Source organism: Drosophila persimilis, unplaced genomic scaffold (assembly GCF_003286085.1).
Source record: "Drosophila persimilis strain 14011-0111.01,24,50 unplaced genomic scaffold, DperRS2 tig00000002-arrow-pilon, whole genome shotgun sequence".
NCBI classification, from domain to species: domain Eukaryota; kingdom Metazoa; phylum Arthropoda; class Insecta; order Diptera; family Drosophilidae; genus Drosophila; species Drosophila persimilis.
In genome coordinates, this window is record NW_020825289.1 from 12640508 (window position 1) to 12656922 (window position 16415).

General features: G+C 47.6%; 3 protein-coding genes across 6 annotated transcripts; all 3 read right to left on the reverse strand.

Moving 5' to 3' along the window:
* Nucleotides 1-118: 118 nt before the first annotated feature.
* Nucleotides 119-2449, reverse strand: LOC6592908 (mucin-5AC). Its single transcript, XM_002018540.2, has 3 exons — nt 1172-2449; nt 704-1115; nt 119-646 (listed from the first exon to the last, which is right to left on the reverse strand). The coding sequence occupies exons 1-3, from the start codon at nt 2226-2228 to the stop codon at nt 580-582; spliced, it is 1536 nt and encodes a 511-aa protein (XP_002018576.1). The 5' UTR covers nt 2229-2449; the 3' UTR covers nt 119-579.
* Nucleotides 2450-3570: 1121 nt separating this feature from the next.
* On the reverse strand, nt 3571-10536 carry LOC6592907 (sterol regulatory element-binding protein cleavage-activating protein). The gene is made up of 7 exons (XM_026985042.1): nt 10253-10536; nt 8513-8881; nt 8230-8413; nt 4666-6940; nt 4394-4596; nt 3983-4337; nt 3571-3916 (listed from the first exon to the last, which is right to left on the reverse strand). The coding sequence occupies exons 1-7, from the start codon at nt 10534-10536 to the stop codon at nt 3738-3740; spliced, it is 3849 nt and encodes a 1282-aa protein (XP_026840843.1). The 3' UTR covers nt 3571-3737.
* A 1403-nt stretch (nt 10537-11939) lies between these two features.
* LOC6592906 (transmembrane protein 164) lies at nt 11940-15826 on the reverse strand. 4 transcript variants are annotated; one of them, XM_026986573.1, is made up of 5 exons: nt 15765-15826; nt 13240-13634; nt 12985-13177; nt 12829-12929; nt 11940-12770 (listed from the first exon to the last, which is right to left on the reverse strand). In XM_026986573.1, the coding sequence occupies exons 2-5, from the start codon at nt 13573-13575 to the stop codon at nt 12351-12353; spliced, it is 1050 nt and encodes a 349-aa protein (XP_026842374.1). In that variant the 5' UTR covers nt 13576-13634; nt 15765-15826; the 3' UTR covers nt 11940-12350. The 4 variants fall into 4 exon arrangements, with proteins under 4 accessions (XP_026842374.1, XP_002018574.1, XP_026842375.1 ...); XM_002018538.2 differs by lacking the exon at nt 15765-15826 and adding an exon at nt 15041-15231; XM_026986574.1 differs by lacking the exon at nt 15765-15826 and adding an exon at nt 15041-15231 and having other exon boundaries at nt 13240-13644.
* Between the last annotated feature and the right edge of the window lie 589 nt (nt 15827-16415).

Sequence of the window (16415 nt, forward strand, 5' to 3'; positions counted from 1 at the left end):
ACGGCTATAAAAGTATTTTCCTTTATCATGCAACTCACAATACACCCCAAATAATAATACATTCCCAAATTCCATTGCTATCTGATAAGTATAAAACACTTCCTTCCTTCTATTAATCTACATTGGTAGAATCAAATTTTATTTTCAATGAATCATAAAATATATAGTAGCGATTCCCCTGGAAGTTATGATAATCATTTGAAGAAGAGTATTCGGGGACCGACGATTTTGATACCCTTGCATCAGTAGGGTTTTTAAGTTTGTCTAGGGCTGCGTTCCAGCCTGGGATTGGCTGGATGGTTTCGCATGGGTCACTTGATGGTGCGAATCTTAAAAAAGAAATGTGTGTGGATTTTGTCGACGGATCTTTCCAAGCTGAACAGACCGAGTCCTTAAAACGGAATGACATGGCTGATGCTATTTGAGCATCTTCGCTCCTTCGCTGCATTGGAAACTTAAGGGTATACATTTTACTACCCTCTGCAATGGGTATAATCACTTTCGCTTGCAATACAGTTTATAAATTAAATCTATGTGGATATAGGGCTATGTCGATTCAATAATAATACTATTAGCAGGTTAGACGTAATCTCCGAAAACATATTTTGAGGTCAGGGTGCTGGTGACAGATGGGATTTGGCCGTCTCTGGAAAATGGAATTACGTTTAGATTCGACAGTTTGAAAGAGGGATTTTGTACTCACTTTGTTTGCATTTTCACCACGCTTCGCACACTCATCATTATTCCGTCGATATCGGTTGTCTTGCCCGATCTGTTCAGAGCCTCGCAGAGGGTCTGGATGAAGGGAGTGCCATCCTCAGTGCGATAGGAAACATAGCCCTCGTAGGTGCTGTAGCACTTGAGAATCTCGTTGGGGGATCCGTTCGGCTGGGCGCTATCTGTCATGAAGCCACCGGGTTCATTGGCGCCCTTGCAGGCCTGGACAAACAACATTTTGGGTTTGTCCTTCAGCGTACGGTTACGCAATATCGGGAAGAGGACAACGTCGTCCAGCGAGTAATCGAGATCCTTGGCAGCAAGCCTGTCGTGACGCGTTCCATGGCTTAAGAACACCAGGACTAGGGCACTCTTATCCTCGAAGTCTTTTGTCTCCACTGAAAATACGAACAATTACAGCATTGGTCTGGTATCGTACGTTCTTGCCACTTACGCATCCTCACCGTACTCTTGACGGTGGCCAGTGTGGCGTCTTTGATGACCTCCACCTTGCACTTGAACTGCTCGAAGGTGGTGCGCAGAACCTTGACATCTTGGGCACTGCCAGAACGGAACTCGTTCTTGCTGTCGAACTTTTCGTTATTGAAGATGTAGACTCGGGCGGGCTTCAGCTTGGTCTTGGCCACGATTGGCTTGGTTGTGCCAACTCCAGCGAACAACTTTGGCTTCACGACCCCCTGAGCGTCTCGGGCGCCTACGCTTGTCTTGGGTATGGCCCCTGTGGAGGGTCTGGGCACAGCTGTGGAGAACAGGGGCTTGGCAGCCGGCTTGAAAGCTCCAAAACTTGGAGCACTAGCCACGGAGCTGGTACTTGAGGTTGAGGTTGGACTTGTGGTGGACTTGGCATAAGGCGACACGTATGTAATGGCCAGACTTGGCTTCTGGGCGTAGGGTGAGACGTAGGGCTCGGATGTGCCGCCGGAGCTTGTCGATGAAAAAAATGATGCCGGCCAAGAGGGCTTTCCCTTGGTCTTGAGATCTACACGCTGTGTCTCCAGGTGCTGGGTGACGTTGCGTCCGTTTTTCTTCGTCACCGTTGTGTGTTCCGTCTTGAGCACAGTGCTGGAGCGCTTGTTGTTTGTAGTGGCCTTGAAGGACGGAGTGGAGCGCAGGGCCACGCCGTTCAGACTAGGTGGTCGGCCGCGCGTAGTTGTCGTGGTGGTGGTCGTCGTTGCGCCATCGCTTCCCATTCTCATCTGCGCGAAGAGCTGCTCCAGCTCGGCCTGGCTCGGCGTGCGCCGCGTCGTGGTTTCCGTTATAAGCGCTCTCTGCGTATGCGTCACCGTCTGACGGGTGGACATGAAGGTGATAGTCTGCTTGTTTCTGTCCGTTATCGTCGAGTTCTGCACCGCCGTGTTGGTGGTCGCTGTGGCGGCGCTGGTGGTCTTCACACGCGTGCGCGGATCCTGCAGCACCAGAGCCTGGCTGTTAGTTGATCCGCTGGAGCGGTCCGTTTCCGGATCGTCCCTCTTCTTGCCCCACCAACCCATTTTTCTCAAGCTGCTTATCTATATCTCACTCGCGGTTGAAAGCAGCGCTATCCGGTCCGCTGGGGCCAATGCTTCTCTTAACACTGACGGCTACAAATTTTTTTGCACATTGACTCTGCTCGAAGATAACCCGCGATTACTAATGCTCCCACTGTCGCTCCCTGTGCGGAGAAAGAGGAGTACGTGCAGCGGGGATCGACTGTAAGGGTGGTCTGATTGTATCCACCTCCCCGCGACTACGCCAGTGCTCCAATTATCGCGACTGCGTGTGTTATCAGTGGGGGTCTCCTTCTCCTCTCCTACAATCCGATAGCCAACCCGCTACGCTCGCGGAAGTTTCTTCTCTTAAGCAAAATGTGATGAAAGTTCTCTTCCAAATAGCTCCAAGCTTTGCTACTAACTAACTATGCGATTTGGAATTGAAAACAGGTATGCAGATATTTAATGGGTAATATCTCATTCACATTCACATAAACATGCATGTATTTGTGGGTTTTTTGTTGTTGTTTCGTTCAATTGTTTTGTTCTTTTTTTCTTATTCATCGTTGCCTGGTTTCTCTTCTTTTTATTGACAAAGAACACCGATTTCCAAGAACTGTACGTACGTATATATGTATGTATCATGTGCATGCGTATGTATAATCTTTATGTGTGAGCAAACACAGCTGATCGGACAGCTTTCGATCTCGGCTGAGAGATCTCTCTCCCGCCTCTTTCTTACTCTCTCTGTTCATTTCGTTCTCTGCCGGATGTTTTTAATTTTAAAACTGAGAACAGCTTTTCGTGAGAATATTGGTATACTTTGACAGACGCTGCGGCGACACGACACGGAGCCATACATGCTCCATGGATACATACATATGTATGTATTTATGTACGGTATTCCGATTTTAGCTTTATCATAGGCTTAAGATTCCACAAGTAGAAAATCTTCATCCATTATTCTATGAGGCTTTCGGCGGAAATCCCTAGAACTTCCGTTTATGACAAACACATATTTGAACAGATTTCGGTTATTTTCGTTCATGTTTTATTTCCATATAGAAAATTAAGCGTAGGTGATTCTAATAAATATTGTATTATATATAACATTTCGTCATTTAATGTTATTCTTAGGCGCTGTAAGACACTATGTAAATACAGTAAATGTAGCTATGCAAAAATATATGTATATATATATTATATTGTTAAATATTTTAATCATTGTTAATTCAGGGTAGTTATGCATTTAGCCTATCGAAGTTGCAGCAGGCAACCGCCTATCTCTGGAGTTAGCAGACATCCATCAGTGTACAAGTATTATGATTAAAAACGTACTCGAAACTTATAGTCAAAGCTATAGTTTAAAATGTTAAAAGACAACGCCACTGGTTTTTTAATAAGTTCGTAAATGAAGGTCCCTGCTACACAGGTAGATTAGGGAGTTCAAGGCGAGACAGATCCGAAAGTTAACCTAGGTCTATGTATGTAGGTGCTGGCTTCATCTAGAATTCCTCTCCCTTTGCGCTCTCAGTGGCACTTATCGGCCACAATGGGGAATCGGACCACGCGTATTTCGTTGCCATAGTCGCAGACCACAGAGTCGCAGGCAAGCATCATGGTCTTGGGGCACAGCTGCAGGTTGTCAAAGTCCAGCTTGACCTCGCGAGCCGGCTGGCCGGTGCGTACATCCCAGACGATCAGAGATCCTGCCAGAATTAACACGTTATTTATTTGCTAGACATTTCCATTAGAAATCTGACGAAGACACCTACCCATTTTGCTGGTGACAAGCAGCGACGGCGTGAGCATCAGCAGACTCGAATATGCATTGGAGATGTTGATGGTAGTCAGCAGGTTGCCCTGGAATCGCTCCCACACACAGATCCGCTCGTCTGTGCCCAGCGAGATCACGTAGCTGGGTGCACAGGCCAGACAACTGACCGCACCGTCATGGGCTTGGATGTTATACATGCAGGCGCCCGTAAAAAGATCCCAGACACAGAGGAGGCCGTCCTGCGATCCTGAACCGCCAGTGCCCGGCTGCCAGCGATCAACAAACAGGCAGGTTATGGGTCCACAGTGTCCATGCAATGTGTACTCCGCATCCGATTTGTTGAGACAATATACCTGGAGAGAGGAGAGCGCATTTTTATGGTGTGCCAGTATGAGGAAATGAGACCTACCTTTAAGGTGTGATCCTGGCTACCGGTGAAGACCATGTCGTTGACCACCTGCATGCAAGTAATGGGTTGCTGATGGGCGAGTCGCACTCCCTCCAGCGTGATCTTCATCTCCTCCTTGGTGGTTTTCTGCACTGCGTCCTGGCAGCGTTGCTGAGGCTGCATCATCAGACCCAGGCTGCCAGTCGAACCAGTCCGCACGTGTGCTGAACGAAGCGAAAGCAAGAGTAGTTAAATACAGCTTCAGTTATGGCCTGCACTTGCGGCATACTTACTGCGTCTGTATGCGGATGTGAACCCCCAGTCGATCTGCTTGCCCTTGTAGTATGTCTCCAGACGGTAGAAATCGAGGCGTCCATTAAGGCGCGCTACAATCACACGATCCCCGTTCAAATGGATGTGTGTGATGCCCTGGTTGCGCTTGGCATCCTCTTGGTAGGCGCACTTGAGCACGCCTGCCGGGGACTCCCACAGCTCCACACGGCCATTGGCACAGCCGACGGCAATGAGATTATCAAAGTAGTCCAGACACCACACAGGCGAGATGGGCAGCTTCCGCACTAGTGTTTGTCCGTCCTGTCGGGGCTGAGAGATCTGCATCTCCGATCGCCCGATACTCGCCAGCTGCTCGCCGCTGCGCGCGTCCCACACGCGGATCTGTCCTTTGAGGCAGCAGCTTATGATGTAGGCTCCGTCGGAGACCAGGCACTCGATGCGGTGCTTGTGGCCGGCGATCTGGGTGGGAACGCCCTCGAGTATTTGTTCGGTTTTCTTGTGGGGAGCCTCGGACTCGTTCCAGCTGGAACGCCACTCGGCGTAGTTTCTGGTGCAGATGCATCGATAGAATACGACCATCGTGTAGCAGAGCACGAAGATGCTGATGCAGCACAGCAGGATGGCGAAGAATATCTCCATGGGGCTTTTGGGTACGAGCGGCATTCCACCGGCCATCACCATCGGGGACTCTCGGCGAACATCGTCATCGTTGAAGTCCAGCGGATCGAGTGCAGCAGCCAGAGCCTTCCACTGGAAATTCTGCTGCAGCTGCTCCTGGGGATTGCGCAGAAGAGTGGCCTGCTCCGGCGCTATGGCATGGCTCAGCCTGATAGTAGGCAGCAGCGTCACGTAGTGGCCGCTCAGCGAGATGTTGTACTGCTTCATGATCGTGGACCAGTGGAAATTCGACAGAAAATAGTTCTGGTCAAAGTTGGGATACCGCAGACGCAGCAGATCCTCGGCCGTTTCGTTGATCTCGTTCTCAGGACGCGCCTCCATTGGAGTGCTAAGCCCGTTGCTGCTGGGGGGGCTGGTTGCGGTTCGATGCCCGTCCGCTTTCAGTCCTTCGAAGAAGCTGCTGACTGCTCCGCGACCCGCCTGGAGGCGGCGCTGCAGCTCCAGAGTGCCAGTCATGGTCCCGTTACTCTGCATGGTGAAGAGCTGCTCCAGACAACCCGAGTTGTACACGATGGAGCAGATCCACACGATCATCCAGACCATGAAGGCGCGCTGGAAGAAACGCGTGCGCGCCCAGAAGTTGACGATCTTGATGCGCTTGGGGATGCGCTGCTCCTGGGTAGAGTGACCGTGGCCATTGACCAGGCCTACCCGCTCTCCGGCAGCGGCGGCGTCGGCAAAGCAAAGCTTCGGATGGGACTGCGAACGCTGAAAGGAGCCGGGCACAAATGGCGCCAGGGTCGGGGCGGCCCCAAAGAAACGGAAATCCTGCCGTCCCGCTCCCTGAGTGCAGCTGAGCATCATTTTGGGCAGGTGCTTGGCCTCCGTGGTGTATTCGGCCCGCTTGATGTTCATGGCCAAGATGGTGGAGAAGAGCAGCATCTGCAGCATGAAGTCCGAGAGCAGTCCGACGATAGCAAAGATGCAGAACTCCTGGATGACGGGCACAAAGGTGGCCAAGCCAATGGTCAGAATGGTGATCTCTGTCAGCAGCGTCTTGGAGATGTGCCAGCCCTCCTTGCTCAGTGCCTGGGCGACGCGAATCTTCACGTCGAACGTCTCGTCCATGGACACCACACTCTTCGTGATGACCAGGCTGTTCTCCAGGCCCACCAGAATGACCAAGTAGGGGAATATGTCCTTCGACTGCAGCGAAATGGTCAGGCCAAAGAAGAAGCACAGGCCCAAGGACATGGCCAGGCTGCCGGCGGTGGTGATGACACTGCACAGGGCCAGCAGGAATCGCGACCGAAACACGTCGATCTTCCGCACGGAGAAGTACACGTAGGCGAACACCAGCACGAAGGCCACTGTGTAGGGCACCAGCTCCCACATCCTGTACTCTCCCGGGTAGAAGATGTACGTTATGGTCGACGGCTCTTCCCCGGCAGCGGCCACCGGCAGTGCCGGATAGTAGCGCAGCAGCTTCTCCTTCAGCGTCTCCAGGTAATCCACATCGTTGTGCTTCAGCACCAGCGTCAGGGCATACTGAATTATCCTGGCGCGTGCCCGCAGCGGGTAGCGCTTGAAGCCCGTGTCCTGCAAGGGCAGGCCAAAGAGCATTTCCGCTATGGATACCTTTGACTTTTGCAGATTCTGAAACAACAACAGCAGCAGATGAGATTATCAGTTATCGATCAAAGCATGCACCATGCAGCGCGCAATACTCGTAGGGGGAAATGCAAGCTAATATAAATTTCCCCATGATTAACGGACGAATAATAATCTTGCGCTGTGAGCAAGTTAATCGATATGATTTGCCAGTTAATTGGTAAGCCTCTTATCAGCCATTCCCAGGCCGGAATAAATATATAGATCCCCTCATTATATCAATATCAGAAACTCCCTCTTGCGAGCATAGTATAAACATACTATATGTACACTGTGTGGTTAGCGAGAACTAATTGTATTTTGTTGATACTGTTTGCTATCTCCATTCGAATTATTTTCCCAATTTCCTTGAACTTTTTCATTATCATGGCCATGGCATCACATCACTTTATTTGAGGTGAGCTTCTAAAGTTATTTATACAGAAAAGTTTCCATTGCGAAGTACGAAGAGAGCGGGCACAGAGGCAGACGGGAATACTACGAAAAAGCGGGAGGAGAGTTGGCTAATTGGTCAACCAGTTCCAGGCTTTGATGGGGATACAAGCGGCCGGCATGTGCTCAAAGACAGGCAATGAAATATTCAAAAATCCATGTGTACACACACGGCAAAGCAAATCGCGTCAAGGGTGAATCATCCACTCAATCAGAGAGATACACAATCTGATACCTGCATATGTATGTATATACTGTACGAGTACGTATCTGGAACTGTAGGCATGCATGTATGGGGGGTACATAGCGTAAGTACTCTCGAGCGGAGATCTATTACTAGGGTTAGATACCTCGTTAGGTTAAAGTAAATGCATGCATATATGTACATGTGGAATACCAAAGGTCTCCAGTCCAGACTTGGAAAAAGCTATGCATAATGCAGTCGACTCGGGACTCGACAGTCGACACTCGCGAAACTATAATGTTTGCAGTGCCGATGCTAAATGCCGATGGACTGCAGGGCCTCTCTGGCCTATGCCTATGCCTACAATTCTCTGGGTCCCGAATCCAACAGGTGGCGTCTAAATATTCATGCTCCACGTTCCGTGTGACTCAGCTTCAGTCAAATTTGTCTGATAAGACACGCGCAGCGCCCGAGAGTTAGGCCAACACATTTTCCTCTCAGACACGAGTGTTTAAACGATTTGGGGCTTATTATGTGCATGCAGTACGAATGGACAGACAAAATGCATTAGGCTGCTCGACGACAAGCGATTGTCGCATTCATCCTCTACGGTTGCGGTTGCGGCTGCGGCTACGCGTGCGGATGCTTGACCACTTACATGGTATTGAAATATCGTGTTCAGAATATTCGTGTCTCTAGTGAAGTTCTGAGCGTTCTGCGTCCAGAGGTTGGCCGGGGAGAGCAGCAAGCAGCCGTACTCGGGGAAGATCTGATCCAGCTGCCCTTGGACCCCGCGCTTCACGTTCTCCACGTGAAGGCAGTTGTGCTCGAGTGTGCGCTGGCTGTGGAGGATTACGATTACGATTACGTTGACGTTGACGAAATTTGATTCAATTAGTCCGACGGTGTCTGACAGTGGCAGGGCTTATTGGGGTACTCACGTCTCGCTGCTCTGATGATTGCGCACAATCTCGAGCAATTTAAAAACTTCGTAGAGCGGCGCACGAAACGCATCCATTAGCTGCATCCCATCGCTCCAGGGCAGCACGCTAGCTCGCAGTGTGATCTGCTGGACGTAGAAGAGGGCTGGACTGCTCTGGGCCCAGGGCAGCAGCGGTGGCAGGCTGCGGTCTGCGGCACTCCCATTGAGGTGGTGCGCCGGGGCAGCAGGCGGCGGATCGGGGTCGAGTGGGGCAACGGAAGGCGTCGACGCTCCACTATGATTGTACGCCGACAGAGACTCGGCCTCGTAGGGCAGCACTATCTTTGTGGGTATGGTTCCCGGCAACGGTATGTTGATCAGCGGATAGCTATCAGAACAGGGCGAGGAGAGTGAGGGAGATTAGTTGGTTGGCTCGAGTGCTCGACTGGTTCGCTATTTTAAGACCTGGCGCGTGTTTGCTCTCAGTGGTTCGTCATCTAACGCGTGTCCCAAGCATTCCCAGTGCTCGCCCAATCGTCGGCGCTAAACGTCTAAAACTTATACATATGTACATACTCGTGTATCATTCGCGATTCGCATTTTAATGTATTCAAGGTTAGCAGGCCATCGGCCATCGGCCATCGTTGGGGCTGCCTGGCAGCAGTGCCACCATTTGCCTGCGCCCAAGACAACACTAATGCGACCGCGTCGCTGGCCACTGATAAGCGTCCTGATAAGTACATACTATTATTACTAGACGCGGCAGCTGCCACCAAAAACAAGCCCTGATTCTGATAAGCGCAGGTATCGGATCGGATTGCGCTAATCCCGCTGAAAGACACTCCACCCCAGTTAAAGGACAACTCCATCCCATCCGATTTGATTGGGACTGTCTATTAGTAACCGTGCCAAAGGCTGACATCCGTCTCCTTCTCTTTCTCAGCGGATCGATTATCCGCCTTCATAAATTAATAGCAATTGAGCTAAGGAAAGCAATGAAATGTGATCCTTCTGCGGCTTTCGTTTCTCCCCAACCAACCCTGGGACAAATCCAAAGCCATGTGCTGGACATACTTATTTGAAAATCAAAAACAAAAAAAGGGGGCAAGCCCTCGCCAACTATTAGGTTGTATATAATATAGGGATTCCAAGCAATCTACAAATCTTGCGAATAGAATATTTGCGGTGTACCTCAAGTCTAGACATTGTTTATTTCATTTATTTGGTGGGTAAAATGTATGAGAAGATAACTGCAAAATCCTACGCATAGTCAACCAAATTAATTGTTTACTTTATCAATAGGCTAGTTTGGCCCGCCGCCAATCCGTTTTCAATATTTCATGGCTATATTATAATCTATTAACATGAATACATGCAAAAGTCCCCACACATCCATATACGCTTTTGTATATGTTAGTATGGACGCATTTCGAGCACTCTGTGTGTGGGGTTCAACAAATTCCGCCTATAATCAATAATATTATCAAACTGCGAGTGCAGGCTATAATCGGAGATTGTTGCTTTTGTTCAGTGACCTGTGGCCTCATGCCTCATGCCTGGCCTGGAGTGTCGTTGTAATGATAGCCCAATAAGACTATTATTTCAAAACTATTGATTATTTTCCAAAGTTGAAAAAAAAACTAGTTTGTCCATCGTTTGTGTGTCGTCGTTTAGTTCCGCCCTGCTTGTTCGTAACTTGCCTTTTTCCTGCACCATTATATAATCAAAATTGTACAAATTTCAGTATAATCCGACTAACCACGAAAGTAAAATCGCCATAAAGGCTATACTGGAGGCGCATGTGGGGTAGCTGGACAAGAAGAGGCCGTGCTTGTAGTAGAAATGCGAGACGGCGGCCGGCAGCCCTGCTGACGCTGACGACGAGGAAGATGAGTAGGAGGAGGATGCGGCTGCTGATGCTGCGGAATTTGGGGGTTTGCCGGCTAGTGTGCCGCCATTCGGCGTCGATGTGGTTGTTGTACGCGGCAACGTTGACGCTGCAGCCGCTGCCGCTTTGGCAGAGCCATCTGTTGCGGCAGCCATGTTGTTGTTTCTCTCACACTACACTAACACTCGCACTCACACCCGCCAACAGACACGAGAATGAACTTGGGCCGAAACACACACACACACACTCTGACAATTAGAGAGACGACGGCGACCGACTCGACTCTGGCCAAGAACTTTGTTTCAAACTTTAGTTGTATTTTACGCTTTCCTCAGATTTGTACAATTTAGTTGCGGCAAATTACGCAATTTCGCATATGCAACGCATCATCTGCGTAGGCGAGACGCCGACGTCGACGCAGCGGTCGCTCCCAACGAGATATTATTTATGTTTATTAATAGCGTTGGTTTGGTTGCTGCGGTTGATGTTCTATCGTTTTGATATCCACTATATCGATACATTTTCCTTAGCACTTGCTGAAATCCCAACGGTTTGCATTCTATTTCTATTGATTTTTCTTTTTCTTGCGCTTCATTCGCACCTTTTGGCCCCACGTTTTGTTGTTGTTGCAATTAATTGACGTTTTCGCGCATCTTCAGCGCTCACTCACACACACATAGACACTATACACATAGGGGCACAGACACAGTCGTTTTATTCTTATTAAAATCTGCGACGTCAACGTCGCTGTCACCACGAACTTTCAATTAAATTGATATTCAGCACCGCCGCTGCTTATTGTTATCAAATTATCATAGCTCAAATCAGAAGAAATGATTCAATTCATTTGATTAAGCACTTCTTTATTTCCGTATTTTACTGCGGCGCGAAAATAAAGCAAGTTATTGAATTTATTTCGATATTTCACGTAATTTTAGGTCGAACAAATGTCCGCCAGAATGAATCGTTCTTTCTAATATTTTATTTAGCACGTTTTTTTTATTGGGGCTGAATTTTCTGCGCGGCGGCGGCTGTTCCATGTAAACATACAGCCAGTGTGACCGCAAAGTTATCAAAAAAATATACCGTCTGACCCTCAAAAATATACCGAAATATACAGCTTAATTTTCAAAATATACCATAAATATACCAATGACAAAACTACTTAAACGCCCTTTATTTAAACAGGATAAAAACTTCATCTGGACCGCGGGTAATAATACTAATTATAATTCTTCTTATATCCATCTTGCCCTTCTTCTTTACCTACAAACCCCCACTGGTGGACAATAGGAAAATCGTTCCCTGTCCATAGGATTTAGGATTACTAAGACTCTCAGCCCTGAACACACAGTTGTATCCCATGATGATTGAATTTTCTACAAGATTGGCTAATTGTAAATTGTATAATTGTAATCCGTTCATTTTATTGTGCCTGAAATAAGGGTTGAACAGTCCACGAAAAGGAGAGACTGTCGACTGGACAGTAGAGCTGCGCGCCAAAGTTTGAATGTGAATGATTGACAAGCATGTAAACGAAAGCCAGTTCAAAACTACATTTGTTACAGTTTAATTTTGATTATTTATTTTATTCACTTTCAGGCAGGCACACTTTCAGAAATACATAATATTTTGTATAATTATTATTTATTGCAATGTTGTAATAATTATTTTTCTATCAATATTGGGTTCTACTGAACAAATTTAATATATTAAAACTGTTTTTGGTTTTGTTTAGAAGTATAACCTCAGTGAGCATGAATTTGTAGCCTTAATTGTATGTTATGTACACCTTTCAGTTCCCAGATGAAATCCTCGATATCTCTATATAGTGGGCTAAGGGGGGCTAACTACAAAACGTGGACCGGACCGGACTGAAAGTTAATCAAGTAATTCAAGAATTGACATGCATAGTGAGCACACACACAATATAGCATAATCATTGCAAGGCCCTGTCTTTCGCTCTGTACTAGTCGATCCTGGTCGTGGGCATCCTATATTCCGCCGCGTCGTATATGGACGCCATTTCGTCCGCATCATGCGAATGCCTTCCACCCGATGCTGCCGCCGCTGCCTGAGCATTGTACCGATGCCGCATTAAGGTCTCTGTGGCCTCCTCTGATGTGGCGTAGTCCTGTTGCTTACGCTGATGATACATGGCAGCCTCCGTCCCCGCAGCGGGCAAAGTCTCACAACCCACGTTCCTCACGCCAACTCCATTTTTATCACTAGAGGAGTTAATCCGGCGGCCGAAAAGTAATACGGTTCCCTTGGTGAGCAGCGGGCAGAGCAACGCCTGATGGCAACAAGCAAAAAGTCTGTAGTTGGGCCCCTGAAACGGATCAGACACGGCTGCGCACAGCATATGATCCAGGTTGATGCCAGTAAACTAAAAGAGAAACCAGAGGGATAATGGCGTTGTAGCTACGTGCAATTCATCGACTTACTATGGAGAGTGGAGAGAGGAAAATGAAGTGATAAAACAGCATGAAAGCTGTTCCAATTTTTGTCCAATGGAAATCACCAAGGTCCTCAACGGTGTACGAGCCTGAAAAAAGGAAACCATTTAGCAAGGAAAACATCTATTAAAGTCCGTCACTCACCGCTTCGAATAAGGTAAATGGGTATAATGTAAAGCAGCGCATGCTGTATCCAGTACGTGGACTGCTCGAAGTGATACGTGCGCCCTTCCACCTCGGGGAAGAGATACGCTAGAAAGGGGCCGTTCAGATTGCTCATTTGTATCCGAAACATTGCCGTATTTGTCTTTGTAGGCTTGGCGGCCAGAAGATAGATCTGAAATTAGGGCATTCTATTAAGATGGTGTTTCTTTGGGTAATCGAAATAACAGGGCTGACCTGCAGACACGTCTGCACGTGGCATGGGTTCAAGGCGAAGATCATCGACTGCCCGGTCAGCTTAAAGCCCATTTCAATGCCAAAGACTATGGACATTGCGATAAGGAGGAACAACCGCGTGGGACTGTGTGACTTTTCAATCTCATGGAGCGGCGGCAGTTTAATGGGAGCCAGACGCTTCCACGACCGGTGCATAATGAAGATGAAGAGCGCCGACAGTAACACCGTTTCGATCCAGCGTCTCCGATCGGTCATATAGTTAATGCACTCAGGCCCCGTCGTCCTTGGAACTTCGGCGGTAACGCCTCCCACTGCCCAACTCCAGTCCCACTCCATTGCTGGTATTTTTGGTCTTTTCTCGGTATCCGGCTGACTTCTGGTTTTGATTTCCGGTTCTGTAAAAATCTATTTAAATATTTGTGCAACCATTTCTTATTGATCCTGTCCAACCCATGTCCTCAGACTGTGCATTATAAATGAACAGCATTTCGTACCACTGAAAAGACAAGCAGTCTCTGCCTGGAAGACTGGAATACTCTTCCTTGAGTTTTCACGGAAGTATGAAATTATTGGAGCACTGCTCGATGGAAGAGCACGAAAATAAACTAAAACTAAAATGTGTAAGAAACACTCCGTTTGCGTCAAAGAGTGAAAAAATCCATGGATACCAGCCCATCCCAGCCTAAATGGCCCAATCGGAGCCAAGCAGAACGCCCCTCATTGCGGTTCTCTTTCTGCCTGAAACAGGCAGTTGATTTGTTTGTTTCGTTTTTCTTGTTGTTCCGGCGGAAGTCGTAAAACTCGAAAAGAACGGTTAATAGCGGTTTGCAGACAGGCGAGGATGGTGGGGTGTGTGTAATTTTTCCTCTGACCCTTCCATTGCAATTACCGCTGGCCTCTCACCCTTTTGGCTTGCTGCCAAGGCAGCGGCGTGGTACGATACTTGGACTCACACTCTCGCCGTACGAGACGCTGCTTGTTGAATATTCTTTGGACCAGGCTGACAATAAGATTGCATTGTGGGAGGAGTGGTGGTCTTTGGGTGCCAAATGCGATGGGAAATAAATTGAGCACAGCGTCGGGGAGACACAATGAAAGAGTATGAAATCATGTCTGCGTTGACAGTTGCCGCAGCTGTCCGTTTGGCCATTCGCCAAGAGCTGAATGCCACCCCATCCATTTCTCCCGACCACCCAGCTATTTTTTTTTTAGAAAGTACCGGCTGGGGTAAAACATACGGTTACCAGTGGGGCCATCTACACACATACGTACATACAAGCTTACATGTAGCGGCATTTGTATTTTTAGCCAGCAACGTTTTTAGAAGCACACTTTTGAGGGACAGCCCACGTGCACCTGCCTCTGAATCACGCCACTGCAGTCGCGTCGTCGCATTATCTACTTGAAGGTGCAAGGAATAGCAAAACAAGCGCAGTACGTATGGTCAAGTCAAGCGGGCGAAGGAGAGACAGGGGGGTGCTGACGTTGTGCTTTTCATTGTCAAGAGCAGGAGGAGACACACTGCTTCAGCACGCTGTTGAGAGCGAGCTTTTAGAGTCAGGACACGAAAAAAACACTAAAGCGGTGATTATCAAGGCAACCCACAAACGGCCTAAACAATTAAGAAGCTTTCACAAAAACAACAACCCAACCGATTAAAAAAGCACTGCAGTTGTTATTTGTTTGCTGCCTGCCGGTCGCACAATTCTTTTTTCTGCTGTGCGCAGATTACAGAGGAGCCCACAGACTCAAAAACAGTTCGATATTTCAGTTTTTCAGTTCTTATTTTTCCTCCCTTTACCTATTGAGCACGCTGTGGGCTGTTTTGGGGTTGCCACGTGGTCTTAAGCAAAGCTCGCCTCGAACCCACAAATAATGACCGAACCGACGAACTTTGAACACTACCATCAACAATTTTCCATTATCGCTTAATTCTTGCCGTATTCTTCCGTACAAACTGCATTCACATAATTTTCTGCATTACTGATGCAGTTTTTTTACGAAAAAATGCGCGGAGAGTGGAAATATAGCGCCGGACGTGGGCGAATGTTTGCGACTACGGCAGCCGTTCAGCAGTTGTTCCCTCCCTAAGCTGTAGTTTCCCCTGCCATTAATTGTCCTTGAGTGAGCTTTTGCTCTTGGTGATGAGCTTTCCTGAGAGACGAATAGCTTTTCTTTGCTCTCTCCCTGTCAAATTGGGCGCCAAAAAATCATATGCAGACGATTGTGTACTGAGGGTTGCAACATATGATATTCATATGTGTACTTGCACACATGTGTACATACGTACTATATGCAGAAAGCCGTATGCACTCATAGTGACTGAGAACCGTCGGCACCAAATTGGATTAGTGGCTGAGAGAGAGAGAGACAGTGGCGTGACCCAGAGAACGCATGGCAACGTAATATTTCCGGCGTGCAATATCCGTATAGCCAAATCAAACTTTACTTTACTATACATAGATTTGACCACATATGTATGTAAGTATATCCTCTGATCGATACACTTTCTTGAATTTATTTACCTAGGTAAAATTTTGATTCCGGAGCCCGGATTCCCGTGTCCGTTACCGACAAGAGAACACACGTAACTGCAATTAACCGTAAATTGCAAAGAGAAACAGCAGAAAACAACGCCAATGAGTGACAGAAGCAAAAAAAAAAGCAGAAGTCTAACACAAGCCCGGATCGCCCTACCGATTAGCAACTGCGGTCCCCATCCATGTACATTGCACTAGCCGAATGCAGAAAACAACTTAATTACACATGCTAGCAATACTAATGTGCCTAGACAGATAGTCATCAATTACGAGGTGGTGTGTGTATAAAAATCCTATCTTTTTAAATTGGCAATCTAAACGGAGAGCGCTACTATTGCCTTGATCAGATTGCGCTTTGTCCAGAACGATTTCATGGTTTACAGATTAACCATAACCTGCCGGTAAATTGTTTATTCTTAAAACCAAAGTATTGATTTTCATATCATCTCATTCAACATTAAATAAAATGTCAATGGTCTAAGGTAAATTTATATTTACCTAATATTAGATGCAGCCCGTTCCAAAAGTAAACTTTCGCTGATCTCCATGTCACCTGTGCCATTACCTGTGGCGGCGCCAACGAGTCCAGTAATGTAAAATGTACTGCATTTATGTACAGCTACATATGAATCTGGT